This window comes from Microcaecilia unicolor, chromosome 9, assembly GCF_901765095.1.
Source record: "Microcaecilia unicolor chromosome 9, aMicUni1.1, whole genome shotgun sequence".
Classification (NCBI taxonomy): Eukaryota; Metazoa; Chordata; class Amphibia; order Gymnophiona; family Siphonopidae; genus Microcaecilia; species Microcaecilia unicolor.
The window spans coordinates 20,675,813-20,699,173 of NC_044039.1; the positions used below are offsets into that span (position 1 = coordinate 20,675,813).

The following is a 23,361-nucleotide window of genomic DNA, read 5'->3' on the forward strand; positions in this document are numbered from 1 at the left end:
GCACAGGGTACAAATGTAACAAAAATAAAAGAGATACTATTGGACATTCTACATGGAATGTTGCTACTATTGGACATTCTACATGGAATGTTGCTATTCCACTAGCAATATTCCATGTAGAAGGCTGCGCAGGCTTCTGTTTCTGTGAGTCTGACGTCCTGCACGTACGTGCAGGACGTCAGACTCACAGAAGCAGAAGCCTGCGCGGCCACATTGGTGATCTGCAAGGGCCGACTTCTACATGGAATGTTGCTAGTGGAATAGCAACATTCCATGTAGAATCTCAAATAGTAGCAACAGTGGAGGAGTGGCCTAGTGGTTAGTGTGGTGGACTTTGGTCCTGAGGAACTGAGTTTGATTCCCACTTCAGGCACAGCCAGATCCTTGTGACTCTGGGCAAGTCACTTAACCCTCCATTGCCCCATGTAAGCCGCATTGAGCCTGCTATGAGTGGGAAAGCGCGGGGTACAAATGTAACAAAAATAAAATAGATACTATTGGAGATTCTACGTGGAATGTTGCTACTATTGGAGATTCTACATGGAATGTTGCTATTCCACTAGCAACATTCCATGTAGAAGGCTGCGCAGGCTTCTGTTTCTGTGAGTTTGACGTCAGACTCACAGAAGCAGAAGCCTGCGCGGCCACATTGGTGATCTGCAAGGGCCGACTTCTACATGGAATGTTGCTAGTGGAATAGCAACATTCCATGTAGAATCTCAAATAGTAGCAACAGTGGAGGAGTGGCCTAGTGGTTAGGGTGGTGGACTTTGGTCCTGGGGAACTGAGGAACTGAGTTGGATTCCCACTTCAGGCACAGGCAGCTCCTTGTGACTCTGGGCAAGTCACTTAACCCTCCATTGCCCCATGTAAGCCGCATTGAGCCTGCCATGAGTGGGAAAGCACGGGGTACAAATGTAACACAAAACAAAGACTTTATTAAACATTACAAATTCTGTAATGCACTGAAAATCATGTTTTTCATTTTATGTCCCTTAGTCTTGTGATTTCATAATTTATTGAGTGAAAATATTTGCCAAATTAGTGAGATTTGAAGTAATGCACACTGTGGTTTAGGTGCAGTAAGTATTATGAAAATTATTTTCTCTTATGAGCTGTTTCCAAATTTTAGACGAGTCTGCCAATAGGTAAACGGGGTAGACATGTGAAAGCTTGGGGGGTTTTGCTCAAATTAACGGGATTCCCATCAAGTCTGATATCTTCCAGAGCACGTCGGATATAGGTAACATCTTTAGTATTGCAGAATGTATCCTCATGAAGTTCCTGAATGTTGTTATTCTACCAAAAAAAAAATAAAGAGAGAAAACAATTCAGAAAGGTAAATGTTACCAAAGATATTTGTTTTTTGTGTGTCTTTATGTACATTGTTGCCAATAATAACCTCCTATATATTCTAGGACTTGTACGTTGTAACTTTTGTCCAAAACCAAGGGGCCACATTTTGTTAAGATGCGTAGGCGCCTACGCGCATCAAATTAGAACTACCGCCCAGCTACCGCGTGCCCTGGGTAGTAATTCTAATTTTGACGCACATCCAAAACGCACGGCAGAAAATAATTTCTATTTTCTACTGCGTGGCGCTAACCGGGTGGTAATCGGCAGTGTACATGCGCTGACGTTTATCGCGTGAGACCTTAACTGCTAAGTCAATGGGCGGCAGTAAGGTCTTAGGCCCAAAATGGACGTGTGCTGATGTTTATTGTGACATATGTCCATTTTTGGAAAAAAAAAAAAAAAGCCTTTTTTGCAGGTGCGCTGAAAAATGGACCTGCTTGCGTCCAGTACACCCGCCTACACCAGGCCATTTTTCGGCATGTCTTAGTAAAAGGGCTCCCAAATGCGATGTTCATAGCAGAGACCATGAATACAGTGTTTCTAAACTGTTTGCTAATAGAAATTAGTGGATGCTTTTACCGCTTTCCCTTTTTTAAGCCAACACCTCAGGTAGGATGCCGGTCAGTTTGGAAACCTTTGCCTGCCCTGAGGACTATAGGGTCGTCATCTCCGAGAATCCCTCAGCACTTCCATTTATGGCTGGTAGACATTGTCACAATACTGGCAGCTACCTTCCTTCCCTTCATAGTGTAATATCCAATTGAAATGGGTATTACTAATCAGAACATGCAAGAACTCTCCAGAGTTTTTTTTTTGGGGGGGGGGGGAGGGAGAGGAAGTGAGCTCAGTGGGTGGACTGTGATCCAGCCCAGAGGTATGGTTTGGAAAGTAAGTTGCAGAAAGAAATTGAGGAAATAAGTGACATGGTGGGGGGGGGGGGGGGGGGAGGAATTGAGATAGTGGTGGTGAGTGAGATCCGGGTTACACTAGGATTCAGTATTCAGTATTTCACCTCTGCCCCATGCTTGAATCAAGTCAGCCTCAAAACACAGCAGATTGAAGCCCAAATCTGCTGAACTGTACAGGGTTGATGATCTCTGTTTTTCTCGTGTCTCTCTTTCTCATTTCAGTTACCTGAAGATGTAGAGATTGAAGGTTCTGAGGGAGTGGAATTGGGACATGGTCCAGGTTATTATCAGTTAGATAGAGATGATGAAGATTTGTCATATCCTAGAAAAAAAAACATTAAGACACTGCAGTGTCATATCAGTTTTAATATGAATTCATTGTTAGCATGTGTCTCTCTAGGTTCCCAGTGGCTTCATAATATTTATTTATAGTACATTTCTACCCCACATTTCCCCATGCACGCAGGCACAATGTGGCTAACATAGGATAAGGTGACTAAAAGAGAGGATCCAAAATGTTGAGAGTGGCTGATTTTTCATGTCATGGGTCCATAAACAGTCTTCAAACGTTACATGTTTAAACTTCTGTAACTTTTTTATTTTCTCACATAAAAGAATGGGGGTTTGAACTGTTGTATTGCAAATTGTTTGCACTAACAGAATTCATTAAAGCCTAATTTTCATTTCCAAGAGATGGTCACATCTTGAACAAGGGCTAGAATATGGTATCATGATCCTTCATTAACAACAGGGGATTTTCCCCTCTGCTTTATATCCCCACCCAACAAACTTACCCCAGACTGTTTCTAGAACCCTACAATTATTGGCTGTAAATCTGGCCACTTGGCGTCAATATTACATCATGCAACATTGACACCTAGTGACCAGATTGAAGGTCAATAATTGTAGGGTTTCTAGAATGACCCTGCTCTTTGAGGACTGTCACTGCAATGACTGGGGTAAGTTTGTTGGGTGGGGATATAAAGCAGAGGGAAAAAATCTCCAATTGTTAATGAAGGCTCATGATATATTCCAGCCCTTGTTCAAGATGAGATGGAAGTCTAGAGCAGCAGAAGGAAATGATACTATATTGGAGATGCTATGTATAGGCGGGGATAGTGCTGGCCAGACTTATACGGTCTGTGCCTTGAAGAGGACAGGTACAAATAAAAAATAGCACATATGAATTTATCTTGTTGGGCAGACTGGATGGACCGTGCAGGTCTTTTTCTGCTGTCGTCTACTATGTTATGTTACTATACGGGGAGGTGGATTTTAGAAATCACATACAAATTGGAAATGAGACATCCAAATAGGGATAACTCGAATTCTGCTGATGTTAAGAATATGACCTGCCAAGGTGGAGCCTGTCCTAAATGGCACTGAAGAATAGATATGTATGTGCAGGGGCATCCATTTTATAACCATAAATGTTAAAAAAAATCAACAGGATGAACATGGTAACATATAAATATCTGTGTCAGCACATATAAGATTATGTTGGCATTTCAGAAATATCCATGTCTTTGTTTTCTGAAGCTGTCGCAGAAGTATATGAAATCCTTTGCTAGTATCACGTTCAGGGGGGGAGGGGAAATACTAGGGGATTAGGATGGGGACTACCCTTAATTCCTTCAGTAGAGTGAGTGCTACATAAAAGCAGGGCTGTGAAAGCAGAGTTGGATGGAGTCAAAGTCATTAAAAATGTACTGACTGACTCCAGTTTCAGAATAAAAACTTACAATAATATATTCCATATTTTCATTGGGCAGTGTGCGACTTGTCATGTTGAAGCCGTCATGCCTGCTAGAGTGATTTGGATCGAGAAACAAAAGAAGCACTTTGGGGCCCTTTTACAAAGGAAAAATGGGCTGCGGTAGCGTAGACGTGTGTTCTGGGCGCGCGCAGAATCATTTTTCAGCGCGCCTGTAAAAAAAATGCCTGTTTAAAATGTTTGCCGAAAATGGATGTACGGCCAAATGAAAATTGCCACTCGTCCACTCTGGGTCTGAGACCTTACCGCCAGCCATTGACCTAGCGGTAAGGTCTCACGTGGTAACTGGATGGTAATGGTCTACACATATAAAATGCCAATTACCACCCGCACACCAGAAAAAAAATATATTTTCCGGCGCGCGTAGCGGACGTACGTCAAAAATGAAATTACCACAAGGGCCATGCGGTAGTCGGGTGGTAACTCAAAATTGACACACGTTGGGCGCACATAGACGCCTATGCGGCTTAGTAAACGAGCCCATTTGATTGGTAAGCAGGGTTTGGCTGTGGGCGAGGAAGGGGCTACTGTAGCACTTGAATTTGGAGGCAGGGGAGTTCCTGTGCTTGGACTGGGAGGGGAGAGAGGGGGAGAGAGAGGCAATGTGGAGTGCAGAGAGCAGTGTGGGCTTATTTGTGTATAAATAACTGGAATACCACCATTTACCCAAGTTCCTGCCACCTAAACTAGGCAGCTCTTTACTCTTTTAGGACTAAATTCTGTAAATTGTGCCAAAAAATTAGCGCTTAGTACTATTCTATAAACAGTGCTCAAAGTTATGTGCCGTTTATGGAATAGTGCTTAGCGCCGGGATCCGCAACTACTTTTAGGCTTGAGCATTTGCAATCGACTTGAACCCTGGAGTAAATCCTCACACCTAAATTAGATGCAGATCCCTCATATTTTATAACAATGCGCATAAATTGTGGGAATGCCCTCGATCCACCCATGGCCCTCCCATGGCTGTGCCCCCTTTTTATGCACACATCCCAGTGCCTAACTTTGCATGTATAAATCCAAATTAATTCCAATTAGCGTGGATAATTGTTAGGAGTTCAGTTATTGGTGCTAATTGGCTCATTACTCAATTAAATTGCATGCATGCCCACATTTGCACATGCAGTTCTTAGCGCTGTATGTTGAATTTGGTGGTTAGTGTGCGCTAATTAGGGGGCTCTGTTACAGAGCAGTGGTAAACACAACATGGTTTTACTGCTCACTCTTCTGGGATTACTGCTGGCCCAATGCCCAAAAGAAAACCCCCGGAAATGGCTTGCACGGCAACAACCCGGCAGTTATCAGGCATCGCCGCGTGCTGTTTGGATACCGTCAGGCAGTGGCGTAGCAAGGGCAGGGTGGTAGGGATGGTCCGCCCCGGGTGCACGCTGCTGGAGGGTGCAGAGAGCAGCCGCGCGCTTGTCAGCTCCGCTGGTTCCCTGCTCCCTCTGCCCCATAACAGGTTACTTCCTGTTCCGGGGCAGAGGGAGCAGGAAGCCAGTGGAGCCAACAGGTGCACAGGTGCTCTCTGCACCCTCCATCAGCCAAGAATGCACCCTGGGGGGTGCTTGATGCACCGGGGAGTGTCATTGCACTGGTGGGGGGGAGTTTGATGCGCTGAGGGGGGGTGTCATGCTGCACCTTGGGGGGACGGATGCCGCTGCACCCGTGGGGGGGGGGGGGTGTGCAGCGGCGATCTGCCCCGGGTGGCAGCCAACCTAGGATCACCACTGCTGCCAGGTTAGCATGGGAGCCCTTATCACCACCTTAATGAGTGACGGTAAGGGCTCCCTCCTGCATGGCCATGCAGTAAGAGTTCTCTTTCCACATGGCCATATGTGCTGGGGGCTTTCTTACCTGCTGCGATAAAAAGAGCCCTGGCATGTGGGAAAAATGGCCCCCGCTGCTAGCCCTTTTTCCCTAAGTTTATAGCATGGAATAGGGTTGGGACTAGGAAATGACATCCTGCAATTTGTGTATGTTAACTGTTAACAAAACAGATAGTGCAGGTAATGTGGACTTCGCAGTTACAACATGTTAATTTTTGCAACTAAATTACAGTCCATGCAATTTTTTACCATAATTTAGTAAAACAGCCCCTAAGTGCGGTGGTTAGTGGGGGCGGTTGAAAAGTGTCAGCCAGAAGGTGACTCGGTGTTTTCCCGTCGAAGTCAAAGTTTAATGAGGCATGTCAAAGATGCACATTTACCCTGCATTCTCTATTTTAGCACCCAAAATTGTACATAAGTACATAAGTAATGCCACAGTGGGAAAAGGCCAAGGGTCCATCGAGCCCAGCATCCTGTCCATGACAGCGGCCAATCCAGGCCAAGGGCACCTGGCAAGCTTCCCAAGATGTGTGCCCAACTAAATTGGCTAATGAGCCGATTCGTGCCAATAATTCGGTTCTAATTCACACTAATTGGCAGCGATTTGAATTTGCACACATCTTGCTATGCGTTATTCTATAGCAATGTACGCCCAAATCCTATAGAGCACAACCCAAAAGGGGGCGTGGCTATGGGAGGTGCCTGGGTGGGTCAGGGGTGTTCCTAAAATTTGCACGCAGTGTTATAGAGTACAGGGGATGTCTGGACAAACTGGGCATTGGAATTGCACCTGGTTTCAGCAGGCCTAAGTCCTGGCACCCAAGTTTAGGTGCTGAAATTGGCACTCAATGCAATTCTGGAATGGGCAGGCATCTTTGAGCACCAGTTTTTTTCAGTGATGATATTTGAATGCCATTTACTGAATCTTGCTCTTACAGGGGACAACAAGCAGATAGACAGTGGATAAGGCCACATTCTCTGCAGGAAACCAGGTTTAACAAATTGTGAGTTTTTATTTCCCTATTTTAGTTCCTTCTAATGCAAAAAAAACCCTGAATCTTGCCAAGTACTTGTGACCTAGATTGCCCTTCATCAGAAACAGGATGCTGGGCCTGATGGACCTTACATCTGACCTGGAATGGAACATCTTCTGCTCTTTACCATCAAGCTATCTTAATTTTGTTATATGGTTGCAACCTTACTTTAAATGCCTCTTGCTTTATTCCTTTGCTGCCCAGCCTGTTGAGACTGACATCAATGAATGTCATGGTGTCAGGTAATTCAGGGAGCTGCCTTATCCTGTTGTCCCGAAGCACCAGTTCTTCTAGTTGCGGTAGCTCCCGAAAAGCATCTTCATGTATCTCAGAGATTAAATTTGATGTCAAATCAATCTTCTTTAAGTTGCCTGGCAAGATAAAATTAACAGAATATTTTGACTGCTAGAACTTATTCATTGTATTCGTTAAAACAACTCAGGTTAAAAGTGCTTAGGATATGGTTCAATCTGGAGGTATGAAAACTGAAAATTCACCAACTGGCAGTAAAATAGAATATAGGGTGATGTCATTTTAAATAGGGTGAAAGTTGAAAAGCACTAGAAGATTTACAAAGAAGCATGGGGGGTCATTGTCCAGCACACTGGCAAATGCAAAATGTTATTTGGATAATTTATCCAAATAAATTTATGCATATTTTGAACCGCAATATGTGTTTTAAGTCTGAATGCTGAAAACGCTGTCAGAACATTATATGGAAAACTTAGCTGTATAAAGTTATCCCTACTATTTCTGCATTCAGACTTGAACGTATAAGTTACATGGAGAGTGGTTGAATTTCTCCATTTAACTGCTGGTCTTGCTTCTGAGCTGTCCCTAATGCTGCCCTACTTCGATGCAGACGACGTTACAATATACATTCCTTCCTTTCAAACATGACCTGTCAGAAATCACCAATGAAATCAAGCTCGGCTTGAATACCATGAACTCCTGCATTACAGCTAAAACTCAATACGGAAAAAACACATTGCCTCATCCTCTCATCCCAACACAGCACGAACAAACCCACAAATTTAAACACCCCAGATTACACCCTCCCTATCTCAGATAGCCTGAAAATCCTCGGTGTTATAATCGACCGTAACCTTACACTCGAGAGTCAAGTGAACTCTATAACCAAGAAAATGTTCCACTCAATGTGGAAACTCAAATGCGTGAAACCATTCTTCCCGAGGGAAACATTTTGAAACCTGATACAATCAATGGTACTAAGCCATGTTGACTACTGCAATGGAATTTATGCGGGATGTAAAGAGCAACTCATAGAGAAACTTCAGACCGCTCAAAACACAGCAGCCAGGCTTATATTTGGAAAAAATGTGATTCGAAAGCGCCAAACCCCTCCGAGAAAAACTGCACTGGCTCCCAATCAAAGAACGTATTGCTTTCAAAATCTGCACCCTGGTCCATAAAATTATCTACGGCGAAGCCCCGGGATACATGACTGACCTCATAGACCTACCAACCAGAAACACAGTTGGATCAACACGAACATACTTAAATCTCCATTACCCAAGCTGTAAAGGACTCAAATACAAATCAACTTATGCATCCAGCTTCTCCTACATAAGCACACAACTGTGGAATGCATTACCAAAAGCTGTGAAAATAACGTACGACCACCTTAACTTCCAGAAATCACTAAAGACCAACCTGTTCAAAAAGGCATACCCTACCAACCCAACTTAAGTGACTGAACCCTGCAACATAATGAAACCAAAGCTCGCAATGAACACTGCATAACTCTTCTCTCCGATTCCCCAATGTGCCTATAACACATGAACCCTATTCGACCAAAACATCACTTTGTATTTGTTTCTCTACTGGAGTCGGCGAATGCCTTCACAGTACTATGTAAGCCACGTTGAGCCTGCAAATAGATGGGAAAATGTGGGATACAAATGTAACAACACAAAAAAGGGGGGATTCACTTTAACTTGTGGACTACAACAGCAATATATAAGTGAATCTTAATTATAATTGGATACAAATGTAAAAAAAATAAATAAATAATACATTTTGGAAACATGGAACTTACATGATCAACTGTATCCATTGTGCATGCTAACATTTTAAAAATAAAGCCATTATGCAGAGAGCAGCTGATATTTGCCACTTAAGAGCTTTCGATTGTTGGCCTGATGGCTTTTAAAGCCTGTAAATTTCCTAAGGTCTTCCTGCAATTTTTTCACAGTCCGAATGCATTTTAACAATTTTGACTAGTTTTCTCCATTCTTTGAAGGATGTTCTTTTGGCTCTAATAGCCTCTTTCACTTCACCTTTTAACCATGAAAAGGGAAAATATCCTTATTTTAGGTATTAATTCATGTGTATGAATAGACTTTTAGGTAGCCAAAAAGGACTTTAGTGCTTGTGATCTTCTCTTCTAGCTTAATAATTCTGTGGTGTCATGATGTGAAACATTTGGGTTGGTCAAAGGTCCCTGGTTTGATCCTCAGGTTTTGTCTCTGTCACCCTCATTTTCTTTCTTCTTCTCATCTCTTCCCTCCTTGTTGACCCCTAACTTCAATATTCCTCTCTCCTATTCATTGTTCTTCTCTCTCTCCCTGCAACTTTCTCTCCTTTTCTTCCTCCCTGCCACCCCATCTTATGGGCCCTTTTACTAAGCTGCGTAAGAGTATACGTGCGCCCAATGCATGCCAAAATGGAGTTACCGCACGGCTACCACGTGGCCCTTGCAGTAATTTCATTTTTTGGTGTGTGTCCGCTATGCACGCCTGAAAGATATTTTTTTTATTTTCTGGCGCGTGCCAGCTACGCACGCCAAGTGGCGTTTGGCGCGCGCAGGTCATTACCACCCGGTTACCGTGTGCGACTTTACCGCTAGGTCAATGGCTGGCGGTAAGGTCTCAGACCCAAAATGGGCGCGTGGCAATTTTCATTTTGCCACACGTCCATTTTCGGAAAAAAATTTTAAAATGGCATTTTTTTTTTTTTGCAGGTGCACTGAAAAATGATTCTGCGCGCCTCCAAAACACGCGTCTGCACTGCCGTGGGCCATTTTTCAGCGCAGCTTCCAGGTCAGGCACTTCCTCACCCTGCTGCCGGGCTCTGAAGCCAAGATTGTTTAGTCTGTCTTCATTTCCCTAGGCTGTGCTACAGCTCCAAAAATGAACTTGCTGTAGACACGTTGATAAGTGCCATTTTGAAATCCTGCTCATCTACTCAATAAGGAAAACAACAGGAATAACTGGGCAGACTGAATGGTTTTTCTTCTGGCTTCCTCTACTGTGCTACTATGTTTAATTTACAAGCTGCATTGTCAGCACAGGAATTGCGTACTTTGATTGGCGAAGTCACTTTTGTTTATCTTCTTGATTTTGTTGTAACGTGAGTAAAAGTGGGTGGTTCGCTTGGGAAGTGGAGGGATGGCATCCAGCTCATGATCATCACAGTAGACTGTGTTTCCCAAACAGGTACAAAGAAGGCAAGTTGGAAGCCCTAGAAAAATAAAACAAAATGGAATAATTGGACTGTTATTGTAACTTAAAAATACTGTTTTATTGAAAAAAAAAATATTTGAAGCTCAGTTGATGTAGATAGAAGCAGAACAGTTGATATTCAGCCCGCAGCGGTCAGAATTAGACCTAGATATGGAATGCCGGGCCTACCATGCTGCTATGGTCCACAGTGGTCTAAGGGGAAACAGGAAGGAATGATGCTCATTTGCTTCTACCCAGCACAGCTGGCTCTTCAACATGGCTGCTGCAACCTCTAGCGGCAGCCTCATGGTACATCAAGTACTGTGGTACCTGAAGCACTTGCAGTAATTGAAGTACCATGAGGCTGATGCTAGAGGTTACGGCAGCCATTTTGAATGTATGGGATAAGCATAAAGGAATCCTGTGCCGAAGGAATGGATCCTCAGGAGCTTAGTCAAGATCGGGAGGCGGGGCTGGTGGTTGGGAGGCGGGGATAGTGCTGGGCAGACTTATACGGTCTGTGCCAGAGCCGGTGGTGGGAAGCGGGACTGGTGGTTGGGAGGTGAGGGTAGTGCTGGGCAGACTTATACGGTCTGTGCCAGAGCCGGTGGTTGGGAGGAGGGGCTGGTGGTTGGGAGGCGGGGATAGTGCTGGGCAGACTTATACGGTCTGTGCCCTGAAGAGCACAGGTACAAATCAAAGTAGGGTATACACAAAAAGCAGCAAATATGAGTTATCTTGTTGGGCAGACTGGATGGACCGTGCAGGTCTTTTTCTGCCGTCATCTACTATGTTACTATGAATAGCCATCTGTGCCGAGAAGAATCAAATGGACATTGCTCCTGCCCATATCCACCTAGACCACCATTGACCAGCAAGGTAGACCCGGGGGGTCTATGGGGTAGAGTGGGGTGGGGTGGAGGGTTCAGGACAGGTTACATATTCCTTCGAGGGGGTGAGAAGGAAGATCAGAATGGGGGGGGGGGGGAGCAGCAGGAACATATTGTCGCTACCCAGAAGTTAACCAGACATCAGCCAATATTCAGGCCGGTGTCCAGTTAACCTCACTGAATAAAATTAGGACAGTCTGTTTGTTGTCCTAACTTTATACTGTTACCTAGCAGGTTAGCAGACTGAAAATCTCTGCTAACTGGCTAGGTCACTGCTCTGCCCTAACTCTGCCTCGGCCCACCCCTAACCTATCCAGTCAGGAAAATGATGGTTAATGGGGATATTTAGCGGCACAGTCCAGTTACGTACCACATAGCCTTGGAAAAGTGATTTAAACAGCTAGGATCCTCTCCTGGTTGTTTAAATTGCGTTTTAATATTGGACCTGGAGTATCCTGGGAGTAGCAGAAGAATGAATCATGTAGGAGCACAACAGATGAATGTTACAATTGAGCCATTTTTCATTGATGTTTATTTTGTGTCTGAATGTTTTCTAAAAAACCAGTAGACCAGTACGAATATGGCTGTGCTGTTTAGTGTACTACTACTACTAGTACTATTTAGCATTTCTATAGCGCTACAAGGCGTACGCAGCGCTGCACAAACATAGAAGAAAGACAGTCCCTGCTCAAAGAGCTATGTAATAAAAGTAAGCCAAGTATAGGACAATCAAGCCATTGTGACATCACTGATGAGGTTGGCTCTTATTGGTGGCTGAGGCATTATGACATCACAGTATTAGCTCTGGTTATAAGAGAATACTACTACTACTACTATTTATCACTTCTATAGTGCTACAAGGCATACGCAGCGCTGCACAAACATAGAAGAAAGACAGTCCCTGCTCAAAGAGCTATGTAATAAAAGTAAGCCAAGTATAGGACAATCAAGCCATTGTGACATCACTGATGAGGTTGGCTCTTATTGGTGGCTGAGGCATTATGACATCACAGTATTAGCTCTGGTTATAAGAGAATACTACTACTACTACTATTTATCACTTCTATAGTGCTACAAGGCATACGCAGCGCTGCACAAACATAGAAGAAAGACAGTCCCTGCTCAAAGAGCTATGTAATAAAAGTAAGCCAAGTATAGGACAATCAAGCCATTGTGACATCACTGATGAGGTTGGCTCTTATTGGTGGCTGAGGCATTATGACATCACAATATTAGCTCTGGTTACAAGAGACTACTATTACTACTATTTAGCATTTCTATAGCGCTACAAGGCGTACGCAGCGCTGCACAAACATAGAAGAAAGACAGTCCCTGCTCAAAGAGCTTACAATCTAATAGACAAAAAATAAAGTAAGCAAATCAAATCAATTAATGTGTACAGGAAGGAAGAGAGGAGGGTAGGTGGAGGCGAGTGGTTACAAGTGTCTTATTTGATCAGAAACGGCACACGCAAACTAATGTGATAAGAGAAGATGGATGTTACTCTGCATACAATTTATAATTAAGGCTCAAATTATAGTAACATGGGATCATTTTCACAGAATTACTATTATCTATCTATGTCTTCCGTCTCTGTTAACAAGTGCAGTGCACTATTAAACAACATTAAAAAAGTTAAGGAATGTTGATTGCAACATCAAATGAGGGCAATTTATTGGACAGGGTTTTGTGTACAGATGTTGCAGAAATGGATTGGGAAATGAGGTATCTACCGATTTTTATAGAGTTATGTCAGGAGAATTTGCAGAAATTGGCACTCTTCTGCATTTCATACGTCCAGCGAGAACTATCATTTAAGAATATTATGAGGTCTCTTATATCTTGTCTTTATAGAAAACAAAGGGAACAGAGTGCTTGGATTTCATATATCTATTCAAGTCAATATAACAGCTGTGGAGTGAATGTATAATTTGGAAACATCTAGTCTAGATGTTTTCAAATTATACCTATATTCAGTGACCTATCTATTTAGATGGTGCCGCTGAATATGCCTATATAACTTGAACCATCTAAGTTAGATGTTTGAACTTATGCCTGTAATTTTTCTGGACTGCTTGGCTGTCTAACTTGTATACATTTAACTGCTGGATATCACTGCTTAGACATGTAAGATAGATATCTGAGTGGCCCCATATTCCACCCACAATTCTGGCCGTATAATGATTTTTACATCCAAAATTATCCAGTCAAGTGGCTACAACCATTCTAAAATGGCCTCCCTTGAACATTTTTCTATTTCTGTTAAAGAGTTACAGTGGTATACATCTACACAGTGTACACTAGTTGTCTGTACCAACCACGTCTAAACCTTTTACCTATTCTGTTTAAATTATAGAGAGAATGTCACATTTAAAATTTTGGCAGAAAAACAAAGTAATATACCATAAGAACATAAGTATTGTCATACTGGGACAGACTGAAGGTCCATCAAGCCCAGAATCCTGTTTCCAACAGTGGCCAATCCAGGTTACAAGTACCTGGCAAGATCCAAAAACAGTGCAATACATTTTATGCTGCTTATAAGCAGTGGAGTTTCCCAAGTCCATCTTAATAATGGCCTATGGACTTTTAGGAAGCTAGCCAAACCTTTTTTAAATCCCACTAAGCTAACTGCTTTTACTGCATTCTCTGGTAACAAGTTCCAGAGTTTAATTACACGTTGAGTGAAGAAATATTTTCTCCAATTTGTTTGAAATGTACTACTCTGTAGCTTTACTGCATGCCCCCTAGTCCTAGTATTTTTAGAAAGAGTAAACAAGCAATTCACGTCTACCCATTCCACTCCACTCATTATTTTGTAGACCTCTATCATTTCTCCCCTCAGCCATATTTTCTCCAAGCTGAAGAGCCCTAGCCGCTTTAGCCTTTCCTCATAGGGAAGTCGTCCCATCCCCTTTATCATTTTTGTTGCCCTTCTCTGTGCCTTTTCTAATTCTGCTATATCTTTTTTTGAGATGCAGTGACCAGAATTGCACACAATATTCGAGATGTGGTCGTACCATGGAGCGATATAAAGGCATTATAACGTCCTCATTTTTGTTTTCCATTCCTTTCCTAATAATACCTAACATTCTATTTGCTTTCTTAGAAAATTAGAAGGGGCCTTCTTCAGCTTTGAATAAGCTTGAGGCCCTTGAGGCATGGGGACCTAGGAGAATTGTCTTATTCTCACCCCCTAACACTGACTATGATCACAACCCTGCTGCAGAATTGTGGTTAAAATGCAGCCTGAGAAGCAGGTGCAAAGGCACACAGCAGAAGTACAGTGTGTAGAGCAGTGATCTTCAACCTTTTTCATCTCACGGCACACTTGGCGCAAAAAATTGTCAGGGCACAGCACTGGAATTGAACCCATAACCTGCCCATTCCCGCTAAGATCCATTCCATCCCCACTCATCCCCGCAAGTAATCTCCATTCCTCCCCCCCCCCCCCCCCCCCCCGTACCTGTAACCTTCAGAAGTAATTTAATTTAATTATGCTACTGAACTACATTAGACTGTGGCAGAGACCCGTTTACAAAGTATGTATTCTTCCCAATTGCTGCATCAGTCCAGGCAGAGAGCAAGTGTGTCTGCACTGAATTATTGAAGGGAGAAGGCAGTGCTTGGATGTCTTGGAGGACTCTGGTTAGGTAGGTCACCTTACCTTTTAACCATGCTGGCTGTGATTTGCTATTTTTGCCACCTTTGTTAATACATGGAATACATCTAGTCTGGGATTCCACGATGGCGCAACAGCTGGCCGGAACCGTATTTTCGAAAAAGATGGCCGGCCATCTTTTTTTTCGATAATACTGTTTAGCCCAGCCAAACGCCAGAGTTCGCCGGGTTTGAGATGGCCGGTTTTATTTTTCAGCGATAATGGAAAAAAAATGCCGGCCATCTCAAACCCGGCGAAATCCAAGGCATTTCGTCATGGGAGGAGCCAGCATTTGTAGTGCACTGGTCCCCCTGACATGCCAGGACACCAACCGGGCACCCTAGGGGGCACTTCTAAAAAATTTTTTAAAAAATACACAAATAGCTCCCAGGTGCATAGCTCCCTTACCTTGGGTGCTGCGCCCCCCAAATCCCCCCCAAACCCACTCCCCACAACTCTACACCATTACCTTAGCCCTTATGGGTGAAGGGGGGCACCTACATGTAGGTACAGTGGGTTTTGGGGGGGTTTGGAGGGCTCAACACTTAGTACCACAAGTGTAACAGGTAGGGGGGGAATGAACCTGGGTCTGCCTGCCTGAAGTGCACTGCACCCATTAAAAACTGCTCCAGGGACTTGCATACTGCTGTCAGGGAGCTGGGTATGACATTTGAGGCTGGCATACAGGCTGGCAATAAAGCTTTTTATTTTTATTTTTTTTTAGTGTGGGAGGGGGTTGGTGACCACTGGGGGAATATGGGGAGGTCATCTCCCATTCCCTCCAGTGGTCATCTGGTCAATTGGGGCACCTTTTTGAGGCTTGGTCGTGAAAATTAAAGGACCATGTAAACCCGGCGAAATACTGATTAATGCCGCTTTTTTTTTCCATTATCCACAAAAGCTGGCCATCTGGTAGCCACGCCCATGCCTGCCCATGCCTTGCCTTCACTTCGCCACCAACACGCCACCTTGAACTTTCACCGGCGCGGCGACGGGAAAGCGGCGATGGTGTCAAAAATGCCACTTTCGATTATACCGATTTTGCCGCTTTTGCGAGATTGCCGGCCATCTCCCAATTTATGTCGGAAGATCGCCGGCGATCACTTTCGAAAATAAGCCTGAAAGGCTCATACACTCCCATGGAAACCCCACGGACCTGCAGGGGATTCCCAGAAACCCCATTCCCATGCAATAGCTCATTGTGACACACCTGGGGAGCAGCTGTGGCACACTGGTTGAAAAATGCTGGTGTAGAGGGTTGCCAACTGAATCCAGACTCAGACGACAGTGCCGATCCAGTCCCGAGTGCACCCCATCGCACTCCGGGACCCGCAGTCCTGATCTCCCCATTGCATTCCTTAAGAAAAGCAAGATCACAAGTCCCTGCACGCAACGGGGTTAACTCAGAACCGGACCAACCCTGCCAGCCGAATCCGGATCCAGTTAGCAACCTTATTTAAACTACGCACATATTTCATAAATCTGCCCATGTTCCACTCAAACTGTGCCCACGTGCTGGTCACATAATAGAGGGAGACCGTGGAGGAGATCTTCCTGTTCCTCTGTGGACCTGAATATATAACATTTTGTCCTATGATATGTAATTGTTACTGGAAATATCTTCTATTATAAGAAAGTTAGTTGAAAAGTGCATAGTACAATTGTCCATTCTGGTTATCTAACGTCTATGATCACAATTTATCTTTTTTTTTTTTTTTAAGCAATTTACAAATTTAAATTCCAAGAATAAATCTTGATACAGAAAAGATGAATATTTCCAATTCAGATTTCCAGGACAAATCAAGATCAGATATGCATATGAAGTATCACATCATACTTTATGCTATGAGTTTATCTTGTTGAGCAGACTGGATGGACCGTACAGGTCTTTATCTGTTGTCATCTACTATGTTACTATGGTGCTAATTTTCAAAAGAGAAAAATGTCTAAAAAAGTGGCATAAAGCTACATCTGGATGTTTTTCTCACCAAAAATCAGTATTTTCTAAACCCGTTTTGTTTATCTATGCAGTTTGTCTGTAATGAATCCAAATCTCAAAGGGGCATGTTAAGGTGGGATTTGGGCATTCCTTAGGAGGCGTTTCAGCCATAATGGAACAAAACAAAAATGTCCAGGACTCTAGACTTGTTTTAATAATGACTAAGCCACAAAAAAGTGCCCTAAATTGCCCGATGAGCACTGGAGGAATAAAGGAATATAGTAACATAGTAGATGATGGCAGAAAAAGACCTGCACGGTCCATCCAGTCTGCCCAACAAGATAACTCATATGTGCTACTATTTGTGTATACCCTACTTTGATTTGTACCTGTGCTCTTCAGGGCACAGACCCTATAAGTCTGCCCAGCACTATCCCCACCTCCCAACCACCAGCTCCGCCTCCCAACCACCGGCTCTGGCACAGACCGTATAAGTTTGCCCAGCACTATCCCCGCCTCCCTACCACCAGCCCCGCCTCCCGATCTCAACTAAGCTCCTGAGGATCCATTCCTTCTGCACAGGATTCCTTTACTCACCTAGTGGTCAATGACCCCCTTCCACCCCTCAAAGATGTGAAAGAAACAGTAATGCCAGCCTCTATGACAGCCTCAGATGTTATGTCAGCAGATCCTTTTCTTAGGACTCCTTTTACAAAGCAATGCTACCAATTAACGTGTAGAAGGCAAAGAAGCCAATGGGAATTGAATGGGCTTCTTCACATCATCGGTAGCTCTGCCTTGTAAAAGGAGCCCCTTACAATGCTAACGGAATTTGACACAACCCAACCTGAATGTTTCAGTTCTAATTTCTACTTGGGCATTTACGTCACTCATTTTTATAAGAGGAGTTCTTATTAAAACTAGCGAGACTTGTCTGCTTCTATTTTCGAAAAGCAGTGGTTATTTTGTAAGTCTTTTGTCCTTTGGGAGTTTAGAAATAAACTTTAAAAATATTCATTATAGACAGTATTTTTTTATTATTATTATTAAATTGACAAGAAGCTGCAAACTTTTGATCATAGTTACCTGCATTTGTTTGAGGCCCAAGGACCCCTGGCAACGCAGACCTTTGCTGTGTAGAACCATCAATGAGTTTTGATGTTGATTCTTCTTTATCTGGGTTTTCTGGCAGTTGTTGTGAAGAATGAATCTGTTTATGTGCAATAGGTAACACAGTACCAATCTCAATCTGAGGAAATGCAATTAGATAATTAGGTCAGTAACATTTGGGGGTTCTTTTACTACAGTGCGCCGAAATATGGCCTGCGCTGGTGTAGGCGTGTGTTTTGCATGCCTGCGGGTCCATTTTTCAGCGCACCTGTAAAAAAGACCTTTTTTGTTGCCGAAAATGGCCGTGCGGCAAAATAAAAACCAGCGTTTGTCCATTTTTGGCCTTAAATCTTACCGTCACCCATTGATTTGGTGGAAAGGTCTCGTGCGCTAACCGGGTGGTAAGCATCAATGCACATACACTGCCAGTTACCACTCGGTTAGCGCCATGCAGTAGAAAATACAAAATATTTTCTGCCACGTGTATCGGACACATGTAAAAAAGGGAATTACCACTTGGGGCACGCGGTAGCTGGGCGGTAGTTTCAAATTGACGCATGTTGGATGTGCATAGACACCTTTGCACCTTAGTAAAAGAGCCCCTTGATTACTTGTATATTAACTCCTTTCATAGTGACATTACTAGCATATATGGAAACACATAGAGGGGCATAATCGAACGAGGTGCCCAAGTTTTCATGAGGGTGTCCTCGCAGGACGGCTCCGAGAAGGGGCGGGGAAACCCGTATTATCGAAACAAGATGGGCGTCCATCTTTTGTTTCGATAATACGGTTGGGGATGCTCAAATCTCAACATTTAGGTCGACCTTAGAGATGGTCAACCTAAATGTTGAGATGGTCGACCTTAGAGATGGTCGCCCCCGGTTTTCGGCCATAATGAAGACTGAGGACGCCCATCTCAAGAATGACCAAATCCAAGCCATTTGGTCGTGGGAGGAGTCAGAATTCGTAGTGCACTGGTCCCCCTCATATGCCAGGACACCAACCGGGCACCCTAGGGAGCACTGCAGTGGACTTCACAAATTGCTCCCAGGTGCATAGCTCCCTTACCTTGTGTGCTGAGCCCCCTAAAACCCACTACCCACAGCTGTACACCACTACAATAGCCCTAAGGGGTGAAGGGGGGCACCTACATGTGGCTACAGTGGGTTTCGGGTGGGTTTTGGAGAGCTCACATTTACCACCACAAGTGTAACAGGTAGGGGGAATAGGCCTGGGTCCGCCTGGCTGAAATGCACTGTACCCACTAAAACTGCTCCAGGGACCTGCATACTGCTGTCATGGAGCTGAGTATGACATTTGAGGCTGGCAAAAAATGTTTTAAAAGTTTTTTTAGGGTGGGAGGGGGTTGGTGACCACTGGGGGAGTAAGGGGAGGTCATCCCCGATTCCCTCCGGTGGTCATCTGGTCAGTTTGGGCAACTTTTTGAGGCTTGGTCGCAAGAAAAAAATGGACCAAGTAAAGTCAGCCAAGTGCTCGTCAGGGATGCCTTTCTTTTTTCCATTATCGGCCAAGGACGCCCATCTCTTAATCACGCCCCAGTCCCGCCTTCGCTATGGTGCTGACACGCCCCTGTGAACTTTGGTCGTCCCCGCGACGGAAAGCAGTTGAGGATGCCCAAAATTTGCTTTTGATTATGTCGATTTGGGCGACCCTGAGAGAAGGACGCCCATCTCCCGATGTGTGTCGGAAGATGGGTGCCCTTCTCTTTCGAAAATAAGCCGGATAATCTACCTCTGCTTTGTTTTGACTGTGTTAAATTTATGTGTTACATTTTACAAAATATTATTTGCACTTCAAACACATACTACATTTTATAAAATGTTTTCACATTTCTGTAAAGGTCACCCAAATTTGCATGCTAAAATTTGGGCGCAATCCTGAGATGCAATTAATAGCAATAATTGAGTGCTAACAATCAAATATTGATGTTAATGGGCACCAGCTAGGATTTGCGCTTGCATCTGGTTGCTATTCTGTAACACTGGGTGCCCAAATCCCATAGTGTGCAATCCAAAGGGAGCATGGCCATGGGAGGGGCATGGGCAGGGCTACTGAGAGGAGAGCACAGGCAAAATTCCCCGGGCATAGCACCTGTGTCTGTCTCTCTCCTGCTCCTGTCGGGACCCGAGTGATTGCATTAATGTGATAACCCGGTCCTAGCACACAAGAGCTGGAGAGATACAGACCCTGGCGCTGGGCCCCTCCATGGAGGCCAGGGAAGAGCAGACGCACTAACATAGGAAGGTAGGGGGCATGGATGGTGGTGGCCTGAGTAAGGGGTAGCGACGGAGGCTGCATCCCGAGTTGGGGGAAGGTGGCTGTATCCTGAGTGGGGGGGGGGGGGGCGGTGGCTGAGTCCCATGGGGGAGGGGTGACGGCTGCTGCGTCGGCCCTGAGCCTATATCTTGGCAGCCCTGGTCAGGGGTATTCCAGAAAGTTGTGCTCAGTGCTATAGAATAGTGGAGATGCATGCCCAAATTGGACACCAGGAATTATACCTGTTTTCAGCAGGAACCCAAATTTGGGACAGGAATCGGCACCACGCACTGTCCTATAAAGGGCACTCAGCCCAGAGCATCTTTTAAAGCGTTGAGTGCCGATTTTTTCTGGTGCCACTTTTTGAGCGATATTTACTAAATCCGACCGATCAGTCCTGTTTTTAGAATAGAACACCTTTATATATGAAATTGAAAAAGGTGCCTATTTTATGAATGCAACCTAGATGCCCATGCACCGTTATAAACAAGCTTCCAGAATCAGCTCCTGTACCATGCAAATGCCGATGCACATATTTACACCTGAAATCCGCATTTTTAAATTGAAAATTCCTGGACCCTATACCAAGCTGCGGGAAAAAGGGCCCTGCACTAGCGGCAGGGGCCATTTTTCCCCGCGCACCAGGGCCCTTTTTACCGCAGCGGGTAAAAAGACCCCAGACAACACATGGCCATGCGGCGGGGAGCCCTTACCCCGCCACCCAACGAGGTGGTTATCAGGGCTCCCTAGCTAACTTGACGGTAGATTACCCAGGGGTGTAGCCAGACAACAGATTTTGGGTGGGCCTAGGCAAGAAGTGGGTGGGTACCAAGTGTCCCCCCCCCCCCCCGCACCACCACCAAAAAAAAAGATCTCAGCTGGCGAGAAAACGCTTCTTTCCACCTTGGCAGTCTGCAGCAGGCATGCGCTGAAGACTGAGCATGCGCAGGTGCCAGTATCAAGGAGAGTAGCGTTTTCATTACCATCAGGGGGAGGTCTTCAGCTGGTGGAGTTGGGGATCCTCACCAGCTACCACTAAATGTGTGCTACTGTTGTTTGGGCCTGAACCCTAAGTGGGTGGGCCCTGGCCCACCCAGGCCCACTTGTGGGTACGCCACTGAGATTACCGCTGAATTACCACCATGCAAGCCATTTCCGAGGGTTCTCTTTTTCCCCGCTCTGTAAAAGGGCCCCTTAATTTGGGAATATGGGAAAATCAGATTACCTCTCTTTGGTCAATTGTGAGATTCTCATCGTAGTCATAAAGGTTAAAGTCTTCTAAATTTACATCGTATGTTTCAGAGTCATAGTTAATGGAGTTTGTTGGAGGAGCAGCCGCAACTGCCTTAAAAGTAAGTCCCAGAAGAAAAACTGCAAAATTCTTCATTCTTCAATCCTTTGCTAATAAAAGAAATATAAACAATATAAAAGATTTGGCACAATTTTATATTCAATTGCTAATATAATAAGGGTGGCAAATTCATGGAATGGCCTCCCGGTGGAAATGGTGGAGATGAAAACGGTATCTGAATTCAAGAGAGCTTGGGACAAGTACATGGAATCTCTAAGGGAGGAGCGATTAGGGAGAGTAGATGGCACGGATGGGCAGACTGGACAGGCCATGTGATCTTTATCTGCCTACATTTTTCTCTGTTTCTATGTTTAAGATTTCGATTTCAGGCAAAAATGAAATAAAACAGTACTTGGGAAGGGGGGATCCAAGATGGCGACGGTCTGAGTCGCCCTGCCAGACGCACACAAATTCTTTCTGAGCAAGCGGTGTTTAGCGGTCCCTTACCTGATTCTCGGAATGGGGAAAAGGAGAGGCAAAGTCAGGGAGACTCCCTCTCTCCCTGGCGGGTCAGACCAGCTTCGCCAGGCGAAATTGGAAGAATTCGCTGTAGCGCTGGGTCCTGGGAAAATTTCTACCCCCTCTGAAGAAGCCGGCGTTTCAATGCTGGCTGTCAGTGTAGACGGGGCTTCCCTGAGCCCCGTCGAACGTGCGGCGCCCCTGCAACCAGGAAGTGAGCGTCTCCTACAGAGCCCTGATGCCCCAACCCGGAATGGAGAGTCGGGTGCACAGGGAGGGAGCCTGGTGGAAGCCGGTGGAAATCAGAATGCTGTCAGCATAGAAGCCCCAGTACCGATTTCATCTTTTGGGCTGTCTTCACAGACAGTGAGTACCCTGGAGCTTGCTGTTAAAGCACCACTTCCTAAACTAACTGTTGGGAAAATGGAAAAGCCAGCCGTAGTGACATTAGAGTCACTATGGGATTTAACCTTTACCGCATATTCTTCCCTACAAACTATGGTGGTTAAAAATGCGGAGACTATAAAAATTTTGTCAGAAACTGCATTAACTCAAATGAAAAAGACTGGCTCTCAAGCCGAGGAAGTGGAAAAACTTACTGAAAGAACCTTAAAGATGGAACTTGTGGGTCAAACTCTTCTTAAAGAAAAGAATTTCACTTCCCGAAGGCTGGAATATCTGGAGAACCAGTCTAGAAGACTTAATTTAAGGTTAATAAATTTCCCTAGCTCTCCTTTAGTCTTTCCAGTACAAATGGTTAAAAAATATTTTGTAGAAAGTTTGGGTATGTCTGACACAGCACTTCCACCCATTACTCGTGCGTTTTATTTACAAACTGACCCAAGGGGAGTAGGAAAATTTCCTCAAGAGGGTGGAGAGATGAATTTAACTACTTTTTTGGAATCATCTCTGGAGGTCGTTACAAGGAGAGCTACTTTGTTGGTTACTTTTGCTTTGGAGATTGATAGGGATGCAGTTCTGAGACTTTCACTAAGACATTTGGATTCAAACTTTCTGGGTTCTAAAATAAGGATCTATCCTGATTTATCAAGAGAGACCCAAAAGCGGCGCAAGGCCTTTCTGGCTTTGCGCACAAGAACTTTGTCAACAGGAGCTAGTTTCCTGTTGAAATTTCCCTGTGTTTGCAGAATTGTATTTCAATCTAAACAATATCAATTTTTTGAACCTAAACAGTTGGAGGAGTTTATAATAAGTAGGGAGGAAATAAATGTTAAGGTATAATCCCATATGAACACTGATTAACCGGATTTGGTAGAATAACCCAGGACTAGGGCTTCGTTTATGTACT

At 44.4% G+C, this 23,361-nt stretch overlaps 1 protein-coding gene across 1 annotated transcript; it reads right to left on the reverse strand.

Moving 5' to 3' along the window:
* Positions 1-971: 971 nt before the first annotated feature.
* EPYC (epiphycan) lies at positions 972-21,639 on the reverse strand. The gene is made up of 6 exons (XM_030215223.1): positions 21,468-21,639; positions 17,939-18,101; positions 10,223-10,381; positions 7,067-7,269; positions 2,491-2,586; positions 972-1,299 (listed from the first exon to the last, which is right to left on the reverse strand). Exons 1-6 carry the CDS (start codon positions 21,627-21,629, stop codon positions 1,129-1,131), a joined length of 954 nt encoding a protein of 317 aa, XP_030071083.1. The 5' UTR covers positions 21,630-21,639; the 3' UTR covers positions 972-1,128.
* Positions 21,640-23,361: the final 1,722 nt, after the last annotated feature.